The sequence below is a fragment of the Pseudorca crassidens genome, chromosome 6 (assembly GCF_039906515.1).
Source record: "Pseudorca crassidens isolate mPseCra1 chromosome 6, mPseCra1.hap1, whole genome shotgun sequence".
NCBI classification, from domain to species: Eukaryota; Metazoa; Chordata; class Mammalia; order Artiodactyla; family Delphinidae; genus Pseudorca; species Pseudorca crassidens.
This window is the reverse complement of record NC_090301.1, coordinates 72,325,043-72,346,628: the sequence shown is the minus strand read 5'-3', so window position 1 is coordinate 72,346,628 and position 21,586 is coordinate 72,325,043. Positions and strand designations below refer to the sequence as shown.

The 21,586-nt window shown below is 40.5% G+C and overlaps 1 protein-coding gene across 1 annotated transcript; it reads left to right on the top strand.

Moving 5' to 3' along the window:
- Nucleotides 1–715: 715 nt before the first annotated feature.
- DAPL1 (death associated protein like 1) lies at nucleotides 716–21,212 on the top strand. Its single transcript, XM_067739891.1, has 4 exons — nucleotides 716–773; nucleotides 8,862–8,949; nucleotides 12,957–13,017; nucleotides 20,992–21,212. The coding sequence occupies exons 1-4, from the start codon at nucleotides 716–718 to the stop codon at nucleotides 21,106–21,108; spliced, it is 324 nt and encodes a 107-aa protein (XP_067595992.1). The 3' UTR covers nucleotides 21,109–21,212.
- The last annotated feature ends 374 nt before the right edge of the window (nucleotides 21,213–21,586 follow it).

Below are 21,586 nucleotides of genomic sequence, written 5' to 3'. Positions count from 1 at the left end.
TTTCACTGTCTTATCATGAATATTTTTCACAACATTAAATATTATTCAAAAACACAATTTGTAATGAGTACATAGTACTCTCATGGCTATATCTTAATTAATTTAACTATCCCTCTCTATTTGGGGGTGTTTATGTGGACTCCAATCAATACTAAAAAGAAAATAAAAGAGAGAGAGAAATGTATGATTACCATCCCTTGCAGAAATCTCTGTGCACATCCCCAATTTTACTTTCTTAGTATAGATGCTTCACATTGCAAAGACTGAGACAAAGGCATCACACTTTGTTTTATAATTGCCTCCTCAGAAAAACAACTGATGTCTTGAAGCAAAGATCTTGTCTTGCCCTCCTTGTCACGCGAGTATATGACAAAACCTGTCACATTGTAGGTGCACCATACAAACTCGATGGATAAATAGTTAGAAAAAGAATTCCACTGAGCTTGATCCTTTCCCCTTCCTCCTGGGAAAGAAAGAGTCCCCTTAGCTGTCTACCTTGACTTCTCAGATGAAGGGAATAATAAGAAAGTTTTCTTCTAAGAGGAAACTTGCCCCCAATATGTAGGTTCCCAGAAAAGCTAGATGACAAGCCCTGTTGCTGCTCAGCAAAGCCCTGAAGGGACCCCGCCCCCAGCCCATATAAAGCCAGGGTGCAGTGGGGCAGCCGCACTCAGCCTCCAGAGCGCCGGCACTGACCCTGGCCCTGGCACGCGCTATGGCAAGTGAAGTGCAAGTCCAGCTCTCCGCATTGAAAGGGGGGCATCCTCCTGCAGGTAGGCTGCCCACCTGCCCTCTGTCCTGCAGACAGCAAGACCCCCTCAGCTGCTGTTGCCCCTCCTTCCACAGAGGTGCCCCAACAGAGCAGAGGCTCTCAACCTCCCCTTGTTCCTTTAACTTCCTCCAACCTGAGTTCCTCCTGTCTTTGATCCTTTTAGGCTTCTGTGTAAAAATCACCTGGGGATTTGTCAGGCCCGGTTGAATGAAAACCTAATTCTATGTGGGAGTACAAGGGATTGGGCGCTGGTAGAAAGGAGCAGGTGGTGAGCTTGGACCTTCCCTCCCTGGCTGCAGGTTAGCAGCGACCCATTCACACCTGGAAGGTAATTTACTGCCATGGAAACATTCCTCCCTAGAGGTCCCAGCTTTCGGACTCAGTCTCCCGGAGATGCCTGTACGTCATCCGACTTAATACCCAGCCAATCCAACCTCCACACTGAAGAGAGCAACCCAATTTTTCTCTCCCTTCTCAGGCTCTGGGGTCGGGCAGTGTGATCAGTAGTGTCTTTTGTCTGTCACCAAGCTGAGGAGCACTTTTTAATAAGGACACTAGTGTGGGAGGGGTTGACTGGAAAAGGTAGTTATCAAGGCATTTTGCAAAGCATCTACAGTTCTTTTCTTTTTGTAAAAAAGGTATGCTATTTATATCCACTCCCTGGAATATGGAAATTAGTTTTATTGTACTTAACCATATGTTCATATAGATTGGCTGAGGCATGCAGGCCTATTTTTAGCTGATTTGATGCTCTTTTAACTGCCTTTCTTCTTTTTTCCTTAAGAAATCTCAGCAACTTGACCTCTTTGTTCTTGCCTTTCTCCATTAACAAAATTCATTTACTGGTATCATTCTTTGGCTCCTCTGAGCCAAGATTATTTCAGTCATCTTGCTGCAGAGGATGATGGCAGGTATAAACTTCACAAAGCATCGAAAACTGACACAAGGTTCAGTGGCTTTCTGGTGAGCAGCCCAGCCAAAGTCAGAATTGTTACTGCTAATTCCGAGTTTCCACTTCTCAGCACCCTGTCCTGGCCTCCTGTGGCAGACTCCTGACTTTTTATGTTTGTCATTGGATTTAGGAATATTTAACATTATCTATATTTAAAATTAATGATGCTAAATAATGATCAAGAACTATCGATGCAAATTATTAGAAGTTTCTACACAAGGACAAAAGAAAACGCCATTCTCTTCCCGCCACAATCCTTCATAAAACAGTTCAGCTAACACTTGATTTGCTAAATGACGTTTATACACAAAGATCACAGGGATAAACTTCACCAAGTGAAAGTTTGAATGAAACCACCAGGAACTTTCTGTCTCCGCCACTAATGATTGCTAATTACTCTGTGTACATAGCCCACCGTTACGCCATCAAGCATGTCAACAATGCCTCTGGTATGACAATTAATTATTATGAACTGTGACACTACAGATAAGAGGTTGGGGATAATTAGAATGGAGATGAAGGAAGACTTTTGCCTCCCCACTGAGAACAAGGGAGCAAAGAAGCCTCATCCTTCAGCTTGTCTCGCTGTATATTTTAAGTCTGAACCAGATAGCTACTGTACAAAATTGTATTTATAGAACAAAAATAATTCATTGCCAGAATTCCATTAAATTTCACCTGATTTTTATAGGCAATGGACAGGTCCATGAAAGTAGGACACAGACATGATGAAAGGTCTGTGAAAGGTCTGACGTGGCCTTTGGAATCAGACAGTCCTGGATTTAAACCCCGCTTCCCTTCCACTTCTCTGAGCCTCAGTTTTCTCATCTCTAAAGCAGGCGGTAATAAATAACATTGATAGTGTAAGGTTGTTATGACTATTAAAGGAGATAATCTATGTAAGGTACCCAGCACATGAATGTGAATCCCTGTAAAATGCAGGCCTAGTAAAACACGTAGCCATCAAAAGAAATGATTCTCCTCAATTGCAAGACCTCCTGATGTTTGCAGACTGCATTCGGCACTACTGCAGTCATCGGAGCAGAAGAAAACTGCAGTGGGAAAGATACATATGCCTGCTCCATCGTGGTTAAAAGTGAAACCGCTCCAAAGTCAGCCAGCTGTAACTTTCCCACCTACACAGGGGGTGCTTAGTGGTTTTTCTTTTATGTATATTAATATAACATATTGTACCTCTGTGGATCCTGGCTATAAATTTATGCTGTAAAACAAGACTACATTAAACATGAGGCGGCCTGGGCTCTAGGAAGCTTAGCTTTTCTGCTAAGGATTTTCTGCTGCTTTGGTTTGCCTCGCTCTCAGTTTTTAAGAACTCCATTACCTGAACAGTCAAAAATGTGTGAGTAGAAGGTAATCCGAGGAGACCGAGTACCTATGTGATGAACCAGAAAAAGCAGCAGTTCATGAGTTTTTGTATATTCCTTGCACTTTAATTTGTTTTAAGGCAAATGAGTCAGAGCCATCAAAGGGGTCACCGCTGAGAACCCCCAGAGAGAATCCATTTTCTGGCTCATTAAAGAGACGGAAGTTTGGGGAGTGTATCCCCCAGGGTGAAACTAATGCAGAAAATGGGGAGGAAATCATAGCTGCAGAAGGGTTAGTATGGTTTTTTAAAAAGCAAACACCAGAGGCTTAATTCTCTCAACTCCAGTCTGCTCATGTCAACTTCTGGGAGTTGATCTGTGAGGTTCAACAGAGAGGTTACGAGACCCACTACCCCACAGGTCACAGGGACAGGGGTTTGATGACAAGAACGGCTGCCATTCACTCAATCCTGTGTGACTGGCACTGCACAGAGCCTTCTAGACACAGCGCCAGTACTGCAGACTGATGATGAACCCTCATCCTTGTTTCACAGAGGAGCAAACTGAAAGTCAGCAAGGTCGAGGGACGCGCCCAGTGCCCCATAGCTGGTGAGAAGGGGCAGAGACGTGACAGTAAAGTGGGCCCAGGTCAAGCCCTCTCCCTCTGAAGCCCTCTCTCCTTGCTTTTCCTGATGAGAGTCTTTTGTCTTGACTGACAGTTTAGAATATGCCAAAAACTCAACGGTGAATGCAAAGTAAGCGTTTTGCAAACATCTAACCTTTTAATTAAAATCTTCAAATGAACGTTCTAAGTCACAAGGCAGAGTTTGCCCAAACCTCTGTGGTGGTCAGCTTTTTCACACACATTCTCCACTGATTAATGAGGGAAAGAAGCTCTTGCACAGTGTTTGGTAGAGGGTAGTCAAGATAAAGAAAGATAAGCCTGCAAGAAAAATTGTGCGATATAGCATTCTAAACTCAAGGGTCAACTTTCGAAAAGTTATAAACTACAAAAGCGGCCACAAAATTATACCTCTTACTCAGAGATAGGAAAGCAAAGTTTCATTTTCTCCACATCAATGTAGATTTTCTAACGAAACTATCCAAAACATCTCTCTCTTACATTTTAAAATCTCTCGTTCATTTTGCGTATTGAAAGGACCTAAACATGGAATTATGTGATTACACATTTTTTAAAATAAATTTATTTATTTATTTTTGGCTGCGTTGGGTCTTCGTTGCTGCACGCGGGCTTTCTCTAGTTGCGGTGAGCGGGAGCTACTCTTCTTTGTGGTGTGTGGGCTTCTTATTGCGGTGGCTTCTCGTTGCAGAGCATGGGCTCTAGGCACACGGGCTTCAGTAGTTGTGGCATGCGGGCTCCACAGTTGTGGCTCGCGGGCTCTAGAGTGCAGGCTCAGTAGTTGTGGTGCACGGGCTTAGTTGGTCCGAAGCATGTGGCTCTTCCCGGACTAGGGCTCAAGCCCATGTCCCCTGCACTGGCAGGCAGATTCTTAACCACTGGGCCACCAGGAAAGTCCTTTACATTCCCTTTACATTTCTTTTGGGATTTGTTTCTCTGAGTACACTATATTCTTTCAAAAGGGAGGGACATGATAGATTTTCTTTTGTAGGTAGGTGGGAAGAGTTAGAATCATAGTAAAGACCTTACAATAAAAATCATCTAGTTCAACTTCTACCAAATTCCCCAAAATCCTTCTAAAATATTCATGGCAGATACACTTCTTTTCTTTACTTTAACACACTAAGGGACCAGAGATATACTATTGTACTACGCAATCTTCTTCACTTTGATTAACACAGTTATATGTAGCCAGACTCTGCCTTTCTGGAACTTTCATTCTTTGCTTTCCATTCTCTCCTCTGGAAAAATATAAATATAAATAATAATAACTACTAATTATTAAGTGCCTACCATGTGCCAGCTGCTTATGTCACCTCTATTCCCTAGGACAACCTAAACAAACAGTATTATTCCCTTTTGAAGGATGCAGAAACTGAGCCTCAGAGGAGTTTATCTTGCCCAAGGTCACAGGGCACAGGAGGGGGTAGAGCTTTCTGACCCTAGATAACATTTCCTTACCAGTAAATCCTTCCTCCTCCACAAGACAGCCCCTAAACTCCTTGAAGATGGTACCATAAGCTTCCCTTGAGTCTTTGCTTCCTCAGAAGCCATCTTTCCAGTTTTCCCAGTTCCTTGTCTGACACGGCTCCTTCTCCACTCTGGTTGCTCTCATCTGGACATTCTCTAAATTGTCTGTGCTCTTTCAAGTGAGTGGCACAGAGCTCAACATTTCAAAGGTCTTCTCACTTTTAACTATTGCTTATTTTAACTATAACAAGTGTGCTTCTATAGTTGGCTATAATAACCAGTGGAAGAAAACGTGCAAAAACAAAAGCATCAGAGAAAACAAAAGGAACACTAATAAGAAAGTAATTACAGCACTCCATGTTTTAAAAGCATTTGTCACAAGGAGGATGAAAGATACTGCTGGGAGAGCTACTGAAGCCTCAAGCTCTAGGTCTAGACCTAGATTTGATTTGATTCCTCTTGGTAGAAGAGGCTATGAACCACACCACTCCTCATACAGTGGCACACCCTTCTCAAGCAGTCTTCCAGAAAAAGCCACCCCTTGGTTTATTTCATCTCTGTATTCCAGGGCTATTCAGAAGGTGTTTCCACATTATTTCATTTCTGTTGCTGATTATTTTGTATGCCTGTTTTTCGTGTGTGTGTGTGTGTGTGTGTGTGTGTGTGAATTTAAAGCAGACCATGTATGAAAACAGGACTTTTTTCCTGGACTGTATCTAATATTACAGAATTCTAATGAGACACCTTTATAATCAATAAAAAAAAACTTGGTGATTCAAAATGACCAAGTGGAGTTTATTCCATGAACACAAGAATGGTTTGATAGTAAAATATTCATTAATATATATTTATAAAATTTTTATCTATTAATATAATTAACCTGATTAAGGTGAAAAACCATATTATATACATGATGATAAAAAGGCATTGGATAAAATTCAACATGTGTTTGTAATTTTTTAAGCCCAATGAAACAGTAATAGAAAGATATTTCCTTAATATGATGAAAGAAATATATTTGAATATACGTTATATATATTGTAAATATGTGTGTGTGTATATCCAACTAAGTATATACATCATACTTAATGGGAAAACACTAAAAGCAATCCATTAAAAATTAGGATGACAAAAAAAAAAAAATTAGGATGACAAAGATGTCCATCATCACCACTATTTAATATTATTCTAGAGAAAGTAATATTATAATTATTTGCAGATTATATAATTTTTTTTTACCTGGGAAACCTAAGGGAGTCAACAAAAATATTATAAATAATAAGAGAATTCAATAAGATCTGGGTATAAAATCAATGATATTAATATAAGAACAACAATCTGTGAAAGCTATAATGGAAGAGTAGACCGTCTCTACAACTACAACAGCAGCAACAAAGACAAAATACTTAAGGAATAAACCTAGCAATAAATGTGTAAGATTTATGTGAACAAGTTACTGAGGGACCCAAAAGAAAATGTAGAAAATGGAAAAGTGTACCATGTTCTTAAATAGAGAGCAACCAGGAATATAAAGATACGAATTTTCCCTTTAAAAAAAAATCTATAAATCTAAAGCAAGACCATTAAAAAACTACCAGCAGGATTTTTTGGAGGAAATTGACAAACTGATTCAAAATTTCATGTGGAAAAATAAATAAGAATAGCTAATAAAATTCTGCAAAGAAAATGTAGCAAAGAAGGACTATCAAAATTAAAATATGTTAGGGACTTCCCTGGTGGTCCAGTGGTTAAGACTCCGCACTTCCACTGCAGGGGGCATGGGTTCGATCCCTGGTCAGGGAACTAAGATCCCACATGATGCATGGTGTGGCCAAAAAAAAATTTTTTTAATATGTTATAAAGCTACAGTCATTAAAATAAAGTTGTAATGGCATATAAACAGAGAGATTAATGGAACAGAAGTCCAACAGGACAAATGGACCAAAAATGTGAACAGTTTATAAAAGAAAATACAACTGGCTTCTGAAACACAGAAATAAGCTCAACTTTTAATAAAATATTAGAAAGGCAAATTACCTTTCTTTTTCTTATTGGTTGATGAAGCCAAACATTTTCTAGTTCTCACTGTTGCTTGAGATATAGGGAAACAATCACTGTCATTGTGGCTGGTGAGATTGTAAACTGGTGCAACCACTGTGAAGGGTGACTTGGCAAGATTTAGCAAAATTTCAAATGCACATACTCTTAAGAATTAACAAGATCACTTATAGGAATTTATCCCATGGATATACTTGCACTTGTGCAAAATTATGTATATGCAAAGGATATTCATTGCAGCATTGTTTGTGATAGCAATGGGTTAGAAACATCTAAAATGTCCAGCGGTTGGAAATTGGTTAAGTAAACATAGAATGTTCATATAAAGAAATTTTAAAGCAGATGTTAAAAAGAAAGACATTCTCTCTATATATATATCGATAGGGAACTTACTCCAAAGTACATGACTGAATGAAAAGTATAAACAAACAAGATGTAGAACAATGTATGCTGCCATTTAAAAAAATATATAGGTATGTGTATAGAATGTCTATCGATGAATACATAGGGACTTGTTATCGTTAGCAGTATCTAGGGAGATGAACTGGAGACTTAAAAATAATGGTAGAAGGGAGACTGCAGACCTTTCCATGATTTTTGAATTGTGTGCCTTATGCATGTACTATTACATAATCAAAAAATTAATTAATAATAATTTTAAAAGAAAAATGATGAAGTCAATTCACGAGGGCATTGAGAAATAGGTTTTCCTATTTTTCACTCTATTGGAGCCAGTTTTAGAAAATTGCCAATCTGACATTTCCATAAAAAGAATTAACAGGTTCAAACAAATCAACGTCCATTTAGCTTTTTCTCATTTGAGCTTGTCAGATTTCAGATGTGCAAATTTCCTGGGAACAGAAAAAAGTATTTGCTTTGACTTGCAATCTGAAATGGGCTGCTCCTTTTCAAAAGTTGATTTCATCTGACATTGTTAAACACTTGAATTGCTGTTAGGTCATCTGTAGCCTAATTAACACTAATTGATCTCTTGAATGGCAGGATTATTAATGCAGTTTAATTACTCATTAGAACATCTGAGCTCCTCCAACATCGGAGGTTTGGGGTCTGGGATGGAAGGTGGGCATCTGGTGGGATCAGAAGCATCTCTCTTGAATTAAATGCCTGTTACCACCACATGCCCTGACTTTTGGCTCATTCTTCAATCTAGCTTTTGAAAGCTTTGGTTGAAAAAAAATTTTGCAAGCCTTGCACTTTAATCTTGTGGGAAAACAGAAGGGTCACATTGGAATTGTCCGTTGCTGTCATGAAGAATGTAATTGGTTTTCTAATAAGAAAAAATGTTTTTCAGTAAAATGCCTAAGGGAATAAATTGTTATCTCCTCCCCAAATCGAAGGTGTAAACACCTCTGCCTTTTTTAGCCTCAGGTCCCCCTCTCCCAACACAGACAAGCAAAAACCTTAGCCCTTCTCTCCTTCCCACCTTGTTTGCCCAAAATATTTTTTCTTCTGTTATGCTAGTTCAGGGTACCTTTTGATTATGTTGTTTTAGATTAAAGTTTAGCTCTTCAAAAAGTTCTAAAATTCTTCAAATCTACAGTAAACTCATACCTTGAATAACAAAGCAAACTTTCTCTTGCTGCCCTAAATATGACTCCCTTGTTGATGCTTATTTGTTTATAGTGAAAGCTGGAGGAAAGCGAATTTCCAAAAAACAAGAAATTGGCCTCTTGGAGAGACACACCAAGAAAACGGGATTCGAGAAAACAAGGTAGGGGACTGCTTAATTTCTTTTCCTTCTTCATCTTGATTTTTAAGTGACCCTACTGCCAGAAGTCAGAGGCTTCGCTGGATCTTAGGACAAACCAAGGCTCCCTAGGCACTTACTAACCAGAGTTAGAGGCAGCTGGCATGGTGGGGTGGGGTAGGGGTGGGGGTCAGCATGGGAGAGGGGGTTAGCTACCCTCTGGAGGACTCTCTCTGCCCATCCTCCTCTTCCCTGCAGCCAGCGCAACTGCCTCCTGCTTAAAAAGCAAGGTCCTGAATGCACCCAAACAGGACTCACATCCCTGTATCTCATTTTCACCTTAGCCTTTAAAGTACTGTCCCTAAGCTGGCCTTGTGTTTGTAATATGCTTTCTGCTGAAGCAAATCTGAATTAAAAATAAATGTGCTTTTATTTTAAATTCCTCACTCAATTATTTAGAAAATAAAGGCCACTGTATTTGGCACATCTGGAAGGAATTTGGATATGGAGGTTGTTTTCTCCCTGCTCCTTCCGCAGTAACCTTGACACGCTGCACCTTTCTCAGAGCTAAGCAGAGAGCCGTGGGCTGGATCTCATGTACAAATGGCCCAGCCCCTCTATGCCTTGGGTAAGAAAAATAGTGCCTTCAAAAAGAAGTGAACATGTGAAACTAGCTCCTCCAAGTAGAGGCGCTTCAGAGCCTATTTCAGGATGGTTTCCATAGGTGAGTTCATGAGTGACTCAAAAGGAGTGAAATAGAGGATGCTCAGATACATCCTTAAGAGTTAAAATGGTAACAGTCTCAGAAAGAAAGTGTGGAGGGAAATAGGCTATGGAATTTCTCGGGGCTTTTTCTTTCTGTATAAAATTACTTTTTAGATCACTTTAAAAGTTTTCTTCTCAATTTCTGGGAAGGAAATTTTTTGAGGATTTTTCTACTTTAAAATGAAATACTCTGGGCTTCCCTGGTGGCACAGTGGTTAAGAATCCTCCTGCCAATGCAGGTGACATGGGTTCGAGCCCTTGTCCGGGAAGATCCCACATGCCGTGGAGCAGCTAAGCCCATGCGCCACAACTACTGAGCCTGCACTTTATAGCCCCCAAGCCACAACTACTGAAGCCCGTGCACCACAATTACTGAAGCCCACGTGCCTAGAGCCCATGCTCCGCAACAAGACAAGCCACCGCAATGAGAAGGCTGTGCACCGCAATGAAGAGTAGCCCCCGCTCACCACAACTAGAGAAAAGCCCATGCACAGCAACAAAGACCCAACGAAGACCCAACGCAGCCAAAAATAAAATAAGTAATAATAATAAAATATAATAAAATTAAAATATAAGAATTAAATTTTTAAAAAACGAAATACTCTATCCAAAATATATAAAGAACTCATACAACTCAGTAGCAGGAACGCAAACAAGCCAGTTTAAAACTGTGCAGAAGATTTAAATAGACATTTTTCCAAAGAAGATATACAGATAGCCAACGGGTACATGAAAATGTGCTCAACATTATTAATCATCAGGGAAATGCAAATCAAAACTGCAACGAAATATCATCTTACATCTGTCAGAATGGCTATTAACGAAAAGTCAAGAAATACCAAGCTGTGTCAAGGACTTGGGAAAAAGGGAACCTCTGTGCACTGATAGCTTGTAATACACATTGGTACAGCCACTGTGGAAAGCAGTATGGAGTGTCCTCAAAACATTACAACTACAACTACCATATGATCCAGCACTTCCAATTCTGAGTATTTGTCTGAAGAAAATGAAACCCTAACTTGAAAAGATACATGCACCTCCACATTTACTGCAGCATTATTACAGTAGCCAAGACATGGAAGCAACCCAAGTGTCCATCGACAGATGAATGGATAAAGAAAATGTGATACACACACACACACACACATACATACAGAGGAATACTGTTCAGCCATAAAAAAGAAGGAAATCCTGCCACTTGTAACAACGTGGATGGACACTGAGGGCATTATATTAAGTGAAATAAGTCAGAGAAAGACAGTGCCATATGATCTCTCTTGTATATGGAATCTAAGAAGAAAAATAAACAGGACAACAACAGCAAAAACTCGAGCTCATAGGTGCAGAGAGCAGATTAGTGGTTGCCAAAGCTCGGGGGAGAGGGGATTGGTGTCTGGGGTAGAAAATGGGTGAAAGAGATCAAGAGGCACAAACTTAGAGTTATAAAATAATTAAGCCCTGGGGATGAAATTATAGCATGATGACTATAGTTAATGATACCATATTGTATATCTGTAAGTTACTCAGAGAGTACAGCTTAGAACTTCTCATTACAAGAAAAAACATTTAACTATGTATGGTGAGGGATGTTAACTAGACTTATTGTGGTGCTCATTTTGCAGTATATACAAATATCAAATCATTATGTTGTACACCTGAAACTAATGTAATATTATATGTCAGCTATACCTCAATTTTTTTTTTTTTTTTTTTTTGCGGTACACGGGCCTCTCACTGCTCTGGCCTCTCCCATTGCGGAGCACAGGCTCCGGACGCGCAGGCTCAGTGGCCATGGCTCACGGGCCCAGCCGCTCTGCGGCACGTGGGATCTTCCCGGACCGGGGCACGAACCCGTGTCCCCTGCATCGGCAGGCGGACTCTCAACCACTGCGCCACCAGGGAAGCCCTATAGCTCAATTTTTAAAAATTTGCCCCTTTGGCATTAAGCTTTTGTTTCTTCTGAATCAGAAAATAACTATCGCATAATTAAAGCAAAGCTGTAAGTCCTCAAGGGTGGGAGTCACATATTATTTATCTCCTGACCCAGCATCTAGGACAGTTCCTAGAACAGAGAAAGCACTCTGTAAATGACGTCACACTGTCATTGAATTGCCAGCTGGTTAACTTCAGAAACCTATCCTGCTACTAAAACCTGACTCAAGTGTAAGCCCTGTTTAGTGTGACACCGGTAAACACGCCTGGGCCAGGGGCTCAGGATCTAGAGTCATAGCTTGGAAATGACCTTCTAGTTGACAGCCATGGACAAGTCATCCGTTTCTTTGCACCTCAGCAAAAGGGACTTACTGTTAATTCTAACATCAGGTGAACACTGCAGGAAGAGGAGCTGCCTAGAGAGTCATAAAGTGCTGATTGGAACCCTCTTAAAAAAAATTCAGGGCTTCCTTGGTGGCACAGGAAGCTGAATCTTATAGAATTGGGGGACCATTTTAAGGAAAAATAATACAAAATTACAAATATGAAATGGCTAGGGTCCCTCCCAGGGCCTTGAAAGGAGACTGTGCAGTGAGAGGCCCTGAAGCTTCCCTAGCTCCCCCATGAGTCACCTCTGCTCTTTATATCTGCTTTGTGAGCGTTTCCATGGATAGGATTTCCTCCTTTTTGTGGACAAACACCTCCTTATATCTTCTAGGAGAATAGCTTTTGAAAAATATAGCGTAGAAAATAAATTTCTAAGCATCATCAATCTGTGTCCATACCCCAATAACTTCTACGAACCAACACAGACCATCCAGAAAAAAGTATGGCAAGCGCAGAGTTCCCTTCAAGAAATTGCACTGTAAGCTCAGCCCCGATTGAAACTCTCCCAGCAAATAACTTGGCCCGAGAAAAGAAGCCAGACACAAAAGAGTACCTGCTGTATGGTACCTTTTATGATATACAAATAAAGTCAAAACTAATATATGGGGCTGTAAGTCAGGGTAGTGATTATTCTTAGGGGCAACTGGTTTGACTACTGTTACAAGTTTGTGAGTGTTCACCAGCCTGTACGTCGATAACATGTGCACCTTTCTGCATGTATGCTGTACTTGGATGAAAAGTTTAAAAATATTAATTATACTAAGTTGGCCTGCAAAGCTTGTTGTCGTACATGGGCATACAGAGTAGGACTTTTTTTTTTGTCTTCCAGAAGTAGCCAAGCAGAATGAAAGCTTAAAGGCCAAGTAGAAAACCCCCTGTAAAAGTGGCTTAGCCTCTTTAGTGGGAAAGTTTCCATTTCTATGTGAAGTTTCTTTTCATCTTCACAGTGCCATTGCAAATGCTGCCAAAATACAGACGATGGATGCCCTGAACGATACGCTGGAGAAGGTGAGCCGCGGGGGAGGTGCATCACGTGATGCTCCCAGCCAGTATTCACCCAGCCTCCCAGCCGATCAGGCTGCATGGGTGAATGAGCTGATGACCACTGGGGTGTTTTCCAACTCAGAGGTTTGATGTCCTTGTGAAAGAATCTGCTCTCAGTTCAAGGAACACGAAGTGGTTTTGATGAGAAAAGCTGATGCTCCCAAATTCCTAGTGTCTATTTAATAAATCATTTCAAATATAAGGTAGTAAATTAAGCAAGAATCATGATGCCAAACTGGCAGAACTTGACGTTGCCATCCCAAATATTTATTGGAAACGCTGGCCTGTTGTTATAAAAAAAAGGCAGCCTGTGTATTGGGAATTCAGCCCTTTTTCAACTTCCTCCCCACCACTGCACTCCCAACAGGAAATGTTTGATTTGAGGCCAGGGTGGGTGGTGGAGGGTTGCCCATTTGGGGGCTGGAGGAAGCCTGGGCACTGGCTGACTTTATCTAGTAAAGTCTATTTATGAAGGTGGTTGACCATTGCTATTTTTATTTCCGTATCTTGAATTCTTTCTAAGTAGCTCCGGAAACTCAGAAAATTCTTCCCACGTAGACAGTGGTTTAGTTTTGGATTCAATCTTTTGTTTTTAAATGTTGTAAGTGAGCTGAGTGAGGGTCCTTATTCTACTTCTAGGGGGCGGGTGCATTGAATTCAGGCATTGAAGGACCACTCTTTCTGCTGCCCCCATATATATTGAAGAGACAGGACTGGGCGGGTGTCCTTTGCAGAAGGAAGACTTGCTGTTATTACCAAAATCAGGGGTCTGAAAAAGATTAGAGTAGAAACTGTGCAGCTAGACTTCTGAGACCCCTGTTTAGCACTGGCTTCTCCACTTGCTACCTCTGAGGTCTAGAGCAAGTTACTGATCCCGTGCCTCTGATTCGTCATTTGTAAAATGAAGATAAGGAAGAGGATATATATACTTCAGATGGCTGTTGAGTGGAATCGATGAGGTTCACACACAGGAAGTTCTTAGAACAGTGCCCGACACAGAGCAACCTGCCTGCATTCTCTGCTCTAATTAGTAACATCTGTTTCATGGCAATGAAAAGAAAAGGTGTGTCTGAAGCCCATGAGGCAAGTAGTATCAGGCAGGATCTTAATGAAAGACGAAAGCTACAGAGCCTTCTCACGTAGGGGGGCTTGGTTCGCCCATCAGATAGATCGGAAGGGGTGCGGTCATAAGTGACTCTTTGCCTTCCTGACTTTAGAAGAAGGGCAGGGATGGATGATGACCTGCCACACACATTCTCCGGCCCCTGCCCACTAAACGCTTCTTCCTCAGGGGCAATAGAATGTCCACAGTAAGTAGAGCTAAGTGGAATAGATATATTCCTCTAGAATATATGTTAACCCAAAATAAAATGTTTAAAGAGAGTGGTCAGTAAAGGTTGATGATGCTGTACTTTAGATATGATGCCAGAGCCTTTATTGTTTTTTGTAGACACATGTGCATATGTCTATGACATAAAGGTTCTTTCCCTTTCATATTGTTCTTTCATATCACTTCTGAATCTCAAAGATAAACAGAAGAATCAAATAACAACAACAATAAGTTGTATTTAGAAATCATAAGAAAATATTGAGTTGGTGTGCTGTTACAAATATTTTTAATAGCAATTGTATCTATTTTTTTTTAAAAGCCGCTTTAACACTTAGCTCCATGTCTACTGGCGTAGGTCTATGGCTAAGACTGCATAGATTACTGGTTAGAACAGGTTCTGGCATTCTGGCGTCAGATATCAGGTGCCTGGGTCCTATGCTGACTCCATCACTTGCTAGATGTGTGTCTTTGGGCACGTTTCTTCACTTCTCTGTGCTTCTGTTTCCTCATATGTAAATGAGAATGTGGTTTATAGTATCCACTTCACGAAGATGTTGTGAGAATAAAATGAAGGTATAGAACATGTGCAAAGGACTCAGCACAGAGCCGGACACAGTTAGCCTGCAGTAAGTGTTAGCTTCTATTCCCAAGGAGATATCCTACAGGGCATCACTTGGAATCCAGGCAAAGGATAAGAGACCAGCAATAAAATCAAGTCCCAAGATTACCATAAGTCACTGTCTTGAATATGGAAGTTGGTGGGATCCACATGGTCCCTTACAGCTAAGAAAAATCTTCCCTGAATCCATAATTCAACCTGAAGCATAATAGGATTTCATAATAAAAATGGTCAACCTGCGGTGGAAAGACCAATGCCTTTTAAGAAATAGATCTGCTGAGATCAGTGGTTGCCAGAGAGTGGGAGGAGGGGTTGACCACAAAGTGACAGGAGGGTATTTTGGGGGGTGAAGGAACGGTTCTATATGTTGACTGAGGTGGTGGTCACAGATGGTATGCACTTGTGAAAACCCATAGAACTAAACACTAAAGAGGGTATCTATTTTACTGTAGATAAATTATACCTTAATTTTTTAATGAAAAGAAATGCATAACTAGCAGCAACGAAGACAACGCAGCCAAAAATAAATAAATTAATTAATTTAATTTTAAAAAAAGAAATGCATAACTATACAGCCTAAGATAAAAAAGTAAGACATATAAAATATAGAGATTTAGGGTTTCCCTGGTGGTGCAGTGGTTAAGAATCCACCTGCCAATGCAGGGGACACGGGTTCGAGCCCTGGCCCAGGAAGATTCCACATGCCACGGAGCAACTAAGCCCATGCGCCACAGCTACTGCCTGTGCTCTGGAGCACACTAGCCACAACTACTGAGCCCACGTGCCACAGCTACTGAAGCCTGCGCGCTCTACGGCCCGTGCTCCACAATGGGAAGCCACCTCAATGAGAAGCCACCACAATGAGAAGCCCACGCACGACAAGGAAGAGTAGAACCTGCTCTCCACAACCAGAGAAAGCCCGTGCTCAGCAACAAAGACCCAGCACAGCCAAAAATAAATAAAATAAATTTATTAAAAAAATATATATATATATATACAGAGAGATATCTGATGATAAATTTTCATCTGCATTACAATGATTTTCCCAACAATATATATTGTCATGAAGATCTAACAATATATAACTGGCCAGAAGAAATATAGTAGCAGAAATGAGGGTCATAGCCTCTGCATTTATTAACATTCCTTCATGCCCTCAGCTAGAATTATGTCTAGTTCCTAGAACCCATGTTAATTTTCATACCAGTTTAAGAACTTAGAGTCCAAAACAGTGAGAGTTATAGCCCTATTCACAGGAGCTCAGCAACCATTCAGTCATGGCAGGAAATTTCTATCCATATGCCAATCATGTCTGGATACCCTACTTTAAAGCCAACCAAGGGTTTAAGATTTGGGAGATTGGAAAACAATTCCCAAGAGGTTGGAATTGGACAAATCTAAGTGGGAAGCAGCCTAACATTTTCCCTCCCACTCTTTCCCCCACTCATCTCCACACAGACTTCACTCCCCACTACCTTTCAAGGTAGGTAGGACCCTCCCTTCTTCTCTAGTCAGTCTTTCTCACCTCTTCCAGCCCTAAATACTGAGAGAATTCATGTTGCCCACTGACAGGCCACATCATGTGTTTATTCCTGCAGAAGAAGGGTTGTATAACCCCAAAGCTCTCTAAGATAAAAATCTAGGAGACCTGGTCTTAGACAAAGTTCCATCTACCCCTTAGAGTCACATAGCTCCCCTGAGATCTACGATTGCTTGTTTACTTAATTATTTTAAGGCAAGGAATGAGAGAGAATGACACTGCCAAATATATTCGTTCTCTGGATAGTTACAGAAGTTAAGTTTGGCAATAGTTGTGAAGCTTCTCCCAACATAAAAGTATCCAGTTAAACCATTAGTAACGGGGCTGGGTTATAGTGCAGATGGGGGTGGAATGTTGAAGCCTAGTTAAATTGGGGCCACTTTTCAAGCTGCCAGCTATGTCACCAGGGCCAAAGTTAGTGAGACTATGTGAAATGGGATCCTGGGGGAAAGGAAGCTATCAAAGGCATCTGCAAATCTAAAAAGGTTTCTCTTGTTCTGTGTAGGATGATCCTTGAATTTCATTGACTCAAGCTGAATGTTTTGTTTTAAGCACTTTGCTTAACGGGGTGTGGAAATCTAAGTGCCAACGTTCACGTTGGAAGTTAACACCCTTCAAAGATGAATGGAAGAGCTGCCAGTCTTCTAATACCACCTGACTTCAGGCTCTAAAACAAAACCTGCCACTGACTTTTTAATTTCTAGAATTTCTTTCATAGCTCTAACCATAAAGACTTTTACCGTACTTCTTTGACTTTTTCTCTGAAACGAAAAATGTAGGCTCTGAGGTCACAACTACCCAAAATGATGGTAAATTCTCAATGTGGAAGTTTCTATTGATCTGCTCTTCAAGTTCAATATTTTGCCCCTTATGGGATGGAACCACAGCCAGGAAGAATCCTTACACATATCCTTCTTTCTCTTGTGGGGTTAACCTAGATTCTTTTACCCTAATGAGTCAGACAAACACCTTTCATTCTACAAACCCTATCATTTTACAAAGATTAACGATGAAAAATCCAAAGTGTCCCCAAAGTTAAGATGTCAGACTAAAGCACAGGTTGTAGGTTAGAAACCTATTCCTAGTTATTTCTGGTCTGGACTTGAATATAAAATGTTCCTATCTCCATTGGTTTAAAATCTACAGGAAAGAATCAGGGCATTTAATGATTGACTATTATTTACAGTTCCATCATCTGAAGGTAGACCCTTTGTAGACTCTCCACCCACAACCCCCAAGTCTTTCTATATTAGGACGTTCCTGATTGAGGGGGTGGGGTGTTTGAGAAAGAGAACTTGACTCTCTGGTTGTATTTTCACCTGCCCCTATAAAGCCCTTCCCCTCCGCAACTTGTACATTTGTAATTTAATAATTATGGGCAGTTTATCTAAGGCTCTTATCCTTGTCGGAATTGTTTCCACTATTTTCTCAATCCTGTTGATTTTTTTCCCCCTAAATTTTGCCAGACCAGTTCACAGATGGCCAACAGCCCCCAGGGGCAGTCTCCCATTCATTCTGATCTGTGGCATTCCTCTTTTGAGACGCAGTTGAGCAGAGCTCTTACAACCTCAGTTAAATGCCTTAGTTGAAAGGTAGCCCCTAACACTTGTGCATTCCTGGTGAGAATGTAAAATGGTGTAGCCACTATAGAAAACAATATGGCAGTTCCTCAAAAAATTAACTATTGAATTACTGTATGATCTAACGATTTTACTTCTGAATGTATAGCCAAAAGAATTAAAAGCAGAAATTTGAAGAGATATTGGTGCAACAGTATTCATAGCAACATTATTCACAATAGTTAAAAGATGGAAGCCACCCAAGTGTCCATCAGCATATGAATGGATAAACAAAATGTGGTCTATGTACATGCAATGGAATATTATTCAACCTTAAAAAGGAAGGAAATTCTGACACATACTACAACATGGATAAATCTTGAAGGCATTATGTTAAATGAAATCAGCCAGACACAAAAGGACAAGTATTACATGCTTTCACATTTATGAGATACATGAAGTAGTCAAATTCATGGAGAGAGAAGGTAGGATGGTGGTTACCAAAGGCTGGCAGAGGAGGTAATGAGGAATTATTCTTCAATGGGTACAGAGTTTCAGTTTGGTATGATGAAAAAGTTCTGGAGATGGATGGTAGTGATGGCTATACAACAATGTAAGTGTATGTATTGCTGCTAACCTGTGTATTTAAAAATTGTTGAAATGGTAAATTTTATGTTTTATGTATTTTATTGCAATTTTTTAAATGATCAATATTGTAGCCCCTGAATTGCGGAGATAACCCTGGAAATGATCAAATAATGAGTTAGTGCCAAATTAAGCAATAAGTGTATCCTCACGCACCGTTCTCCTCTCCCCTTTCCTTTCCCACCTCCACCCATCATCACTCTGACACCTTAAGAGCAACAATCAACACTGTGGTTTTCTCTCTTCTTTCTCACCTTGTCATCTTGCCCCATCCATCTCACCTTGGCTAATTGCCCAGATTTCTGTTATATCAGAATTATTTGTTCATTTCCTTTCTCACCCCCCTTTACCTTACATTTGACTTTAAGTAACTTGCCAAGTAGGTCTTCCTACCTGTAATCTCTTGAATGTGATTTAGAGCTAACCTGAAATAATCCATATGTTTTAGTTGACACTAAAGACACCTAGTCTGGAAGAAAACTACTGAAGTCAATGACCTCTTAAGTTTCCTTCTGGTTCTAACGTTAAAAGAAAAACGAAACAAAACACTCTGCCCTTACCACACTATAAAATGTATGTCATGTGGCCCAATGATATCTGATCTGACAAAAAAATAAATCAGCAGCTCTTTTGTTAGATTGTAAAGTAATACTTATAACCAATATCTCAATTATGTTTCTTCCTTTCTGCTAGAATGCCAGCATAGACCGTCCTTGGGTTTAATTATTACATAACTTTTACCTTCTCTTTGTAAAAGAAAACTTTTAGAGAAACAAAGGCAAAGTAAAGAAAAAGACTAGGAATTGCCCATAATTCTACCCCTCAGAGATAATCATTGTTAACACTTCAGTGTATATTCTTCCAGTATGTTTAATTTTTTTAAGACCAAGAAGAAAGAACTTTCTGGAGCCAAGTTTCACATGAAAGGGAATGCTGTGTGCTCAGAGCTCAGGGACATTTGAGAAGTGATGTAAGGCACATATGTTTTCCCTGGCTTAGAAGAGCCCAAACAAACCATAAACAGTGATGTTTGGGGTCATGAACAGTTTATCTCCCCTTTTATTTGAGTGTCAAGGCAAGGGCATCTAAGTTCAATAGTGATAAATTAAATTCCTGGTGAGCTGAGGCATCCCTTCCTTGCTGGCTAGGGAAGGTGTTCTTAGGTACCTTTATACTGAATCAGTGGGCTTGAAAACCAAGAACTGGAATGGAACCGAAAGGCCTCTGGGTCCAAATTCTCCTCCTAGGAAAACTATGCCTGAAAGACTTGCAACATTGGGCATCCTTTCCATCTTCAGCTGTCCTTAATGTAAATTCCATAAGGTCTCTTGGTTCCATATGAAATTCCTCTTATTGTCAAAGTCTCAATCTGTGTTAATTTAAATCTATTTAAGCTCATTTCCTCATAGATGTCTTCTGCAGAGATGACCAGTGAGAACTTTTGTTACCTGAAGCTAATAAGTCATTCCTCAGCCTTCTCTTTACCAGACTGTTTATTTGAACCTTATAAAATGGCCAGTTTCACATACTTCAACCTAAAACTCCCCTAACTTCTTTCAGAGGTTCTTTATTTCTGATCTTCTGACATCTGAGGCGTTCTTCCTCCCCACCCCAGGACCTTCTTCAGTGTCCCCATAGCCTTCTTAGCATATAGTGTTTCGTATATGCATAGTAGTGCCAGAATAAATTCTAATATTGGAGGACTGATGAAGATATTTCTACCTTTAAAAATGTCACTTCAGGGCTTCCCTGGTGGCGCAGTGGTTGAGAGTCCGCCTGCCGACGCAGGGGACACGGGTACGTGCCCCGGTCCAGGAGGATCCCACATGTCGCGGAGCGGCTGGGCCCATGAGCCATGGCCGCTGGGCCTGCGCGTCCGGAGCCTGTGCTCCGCAACAGGAGAGGCCACAACAGTGAGAGGCCCGCGTACCGCAAAAACAAAACAAAACAAAACAAAAAAAGTCACTTCAAAACATATATATATATATAATTTATATAATTACCTTATATATAATATATTTTATAATTTTAAAAACTTAGAAACACACTAATGAGGGAAAACCCAGGTTAACAAGTATATCCATGGATACAGAGCTAGAGGTGGTATGGAAAAAAGAGATACTATCAAAGAAGTAAACAAAACTGTGAAATTCCTCTGACCAGCTGTTTTGTTTTCTACTACTTTAATGCTTTATGACCCAAAAGATCCAATATGCTCATTTTTTTCTTTCCTCCTCACCTTTAGCTCAGCCATAAATTTCCAGCAATAATGCACATGACACATCAAAAACCCAGACCTGCTCTGGAGAAGGTCACTCCACTGAAAAGGATCTACATTATTCAGCAGCCTCGAAAATGTTAATCTGGGATGTAAAACACAGCCGTCTAGCCAACTGCCTCTAATATCTGAGAGCTTAGCAAAAAGGACCGACTTTCCACAGGCCTAGTGCACTTTCTTGGTAAATAAAACAGCTTTTATATCTTCTCTTCTGACTTTAGGTAATAAAGCATCTGAAATTGCAAATCCAGTTCATTCCTGGGCCTCATTTTGGTCCTAGTCAGGATCCCATTGATGTTTACGTGTGCAATTTTGTTGAATAAGTGGAGAATCTAGAATACTGGACTACCCACTCCACCTCCCTGGATAAGCTCTTTTCTCCTGGATGCGGACCGAGCGGTTCCACCCACAGTGAGTTCTCCCTGAAGGCAAAGGTTAGAAAGCGGTACACTGAGCCTTGCAAAGGCCAGCGTTCTATGCAAACGTAAGGAGTGATTCTTCTCAGTGTGTTTGTATAACATGCTCAAGTTTTCACTTGAGGTGAAATGTCTTTTCCAGTTTC

Excerpts from the sequence above, each read along its gene's own strand:
- DAPL1 (XM_067739891.1), top strand. The coding sequence starts at position 716 with ATGGCAAGTGAAGTGCAAGTCCAGCTCTCCGCATTGAAAGGGGGGCAT. Across the intron at positions 774-8,861 it reads AGGGGGGCATCCTCCTGCAG|TGAAAGCTGGAGGAAAGCGA; the intron begins GTAGGCTGCCCA and ends ATTTGTTTATAG. Across the intron at positions 8,950-12,956 it reads ACGGGATTCGAGAAAACAAG|TGCCATTGCAAATGCTGCCA; the intron begins GTAGGGGACTGC and ends TCATCTTCACAG.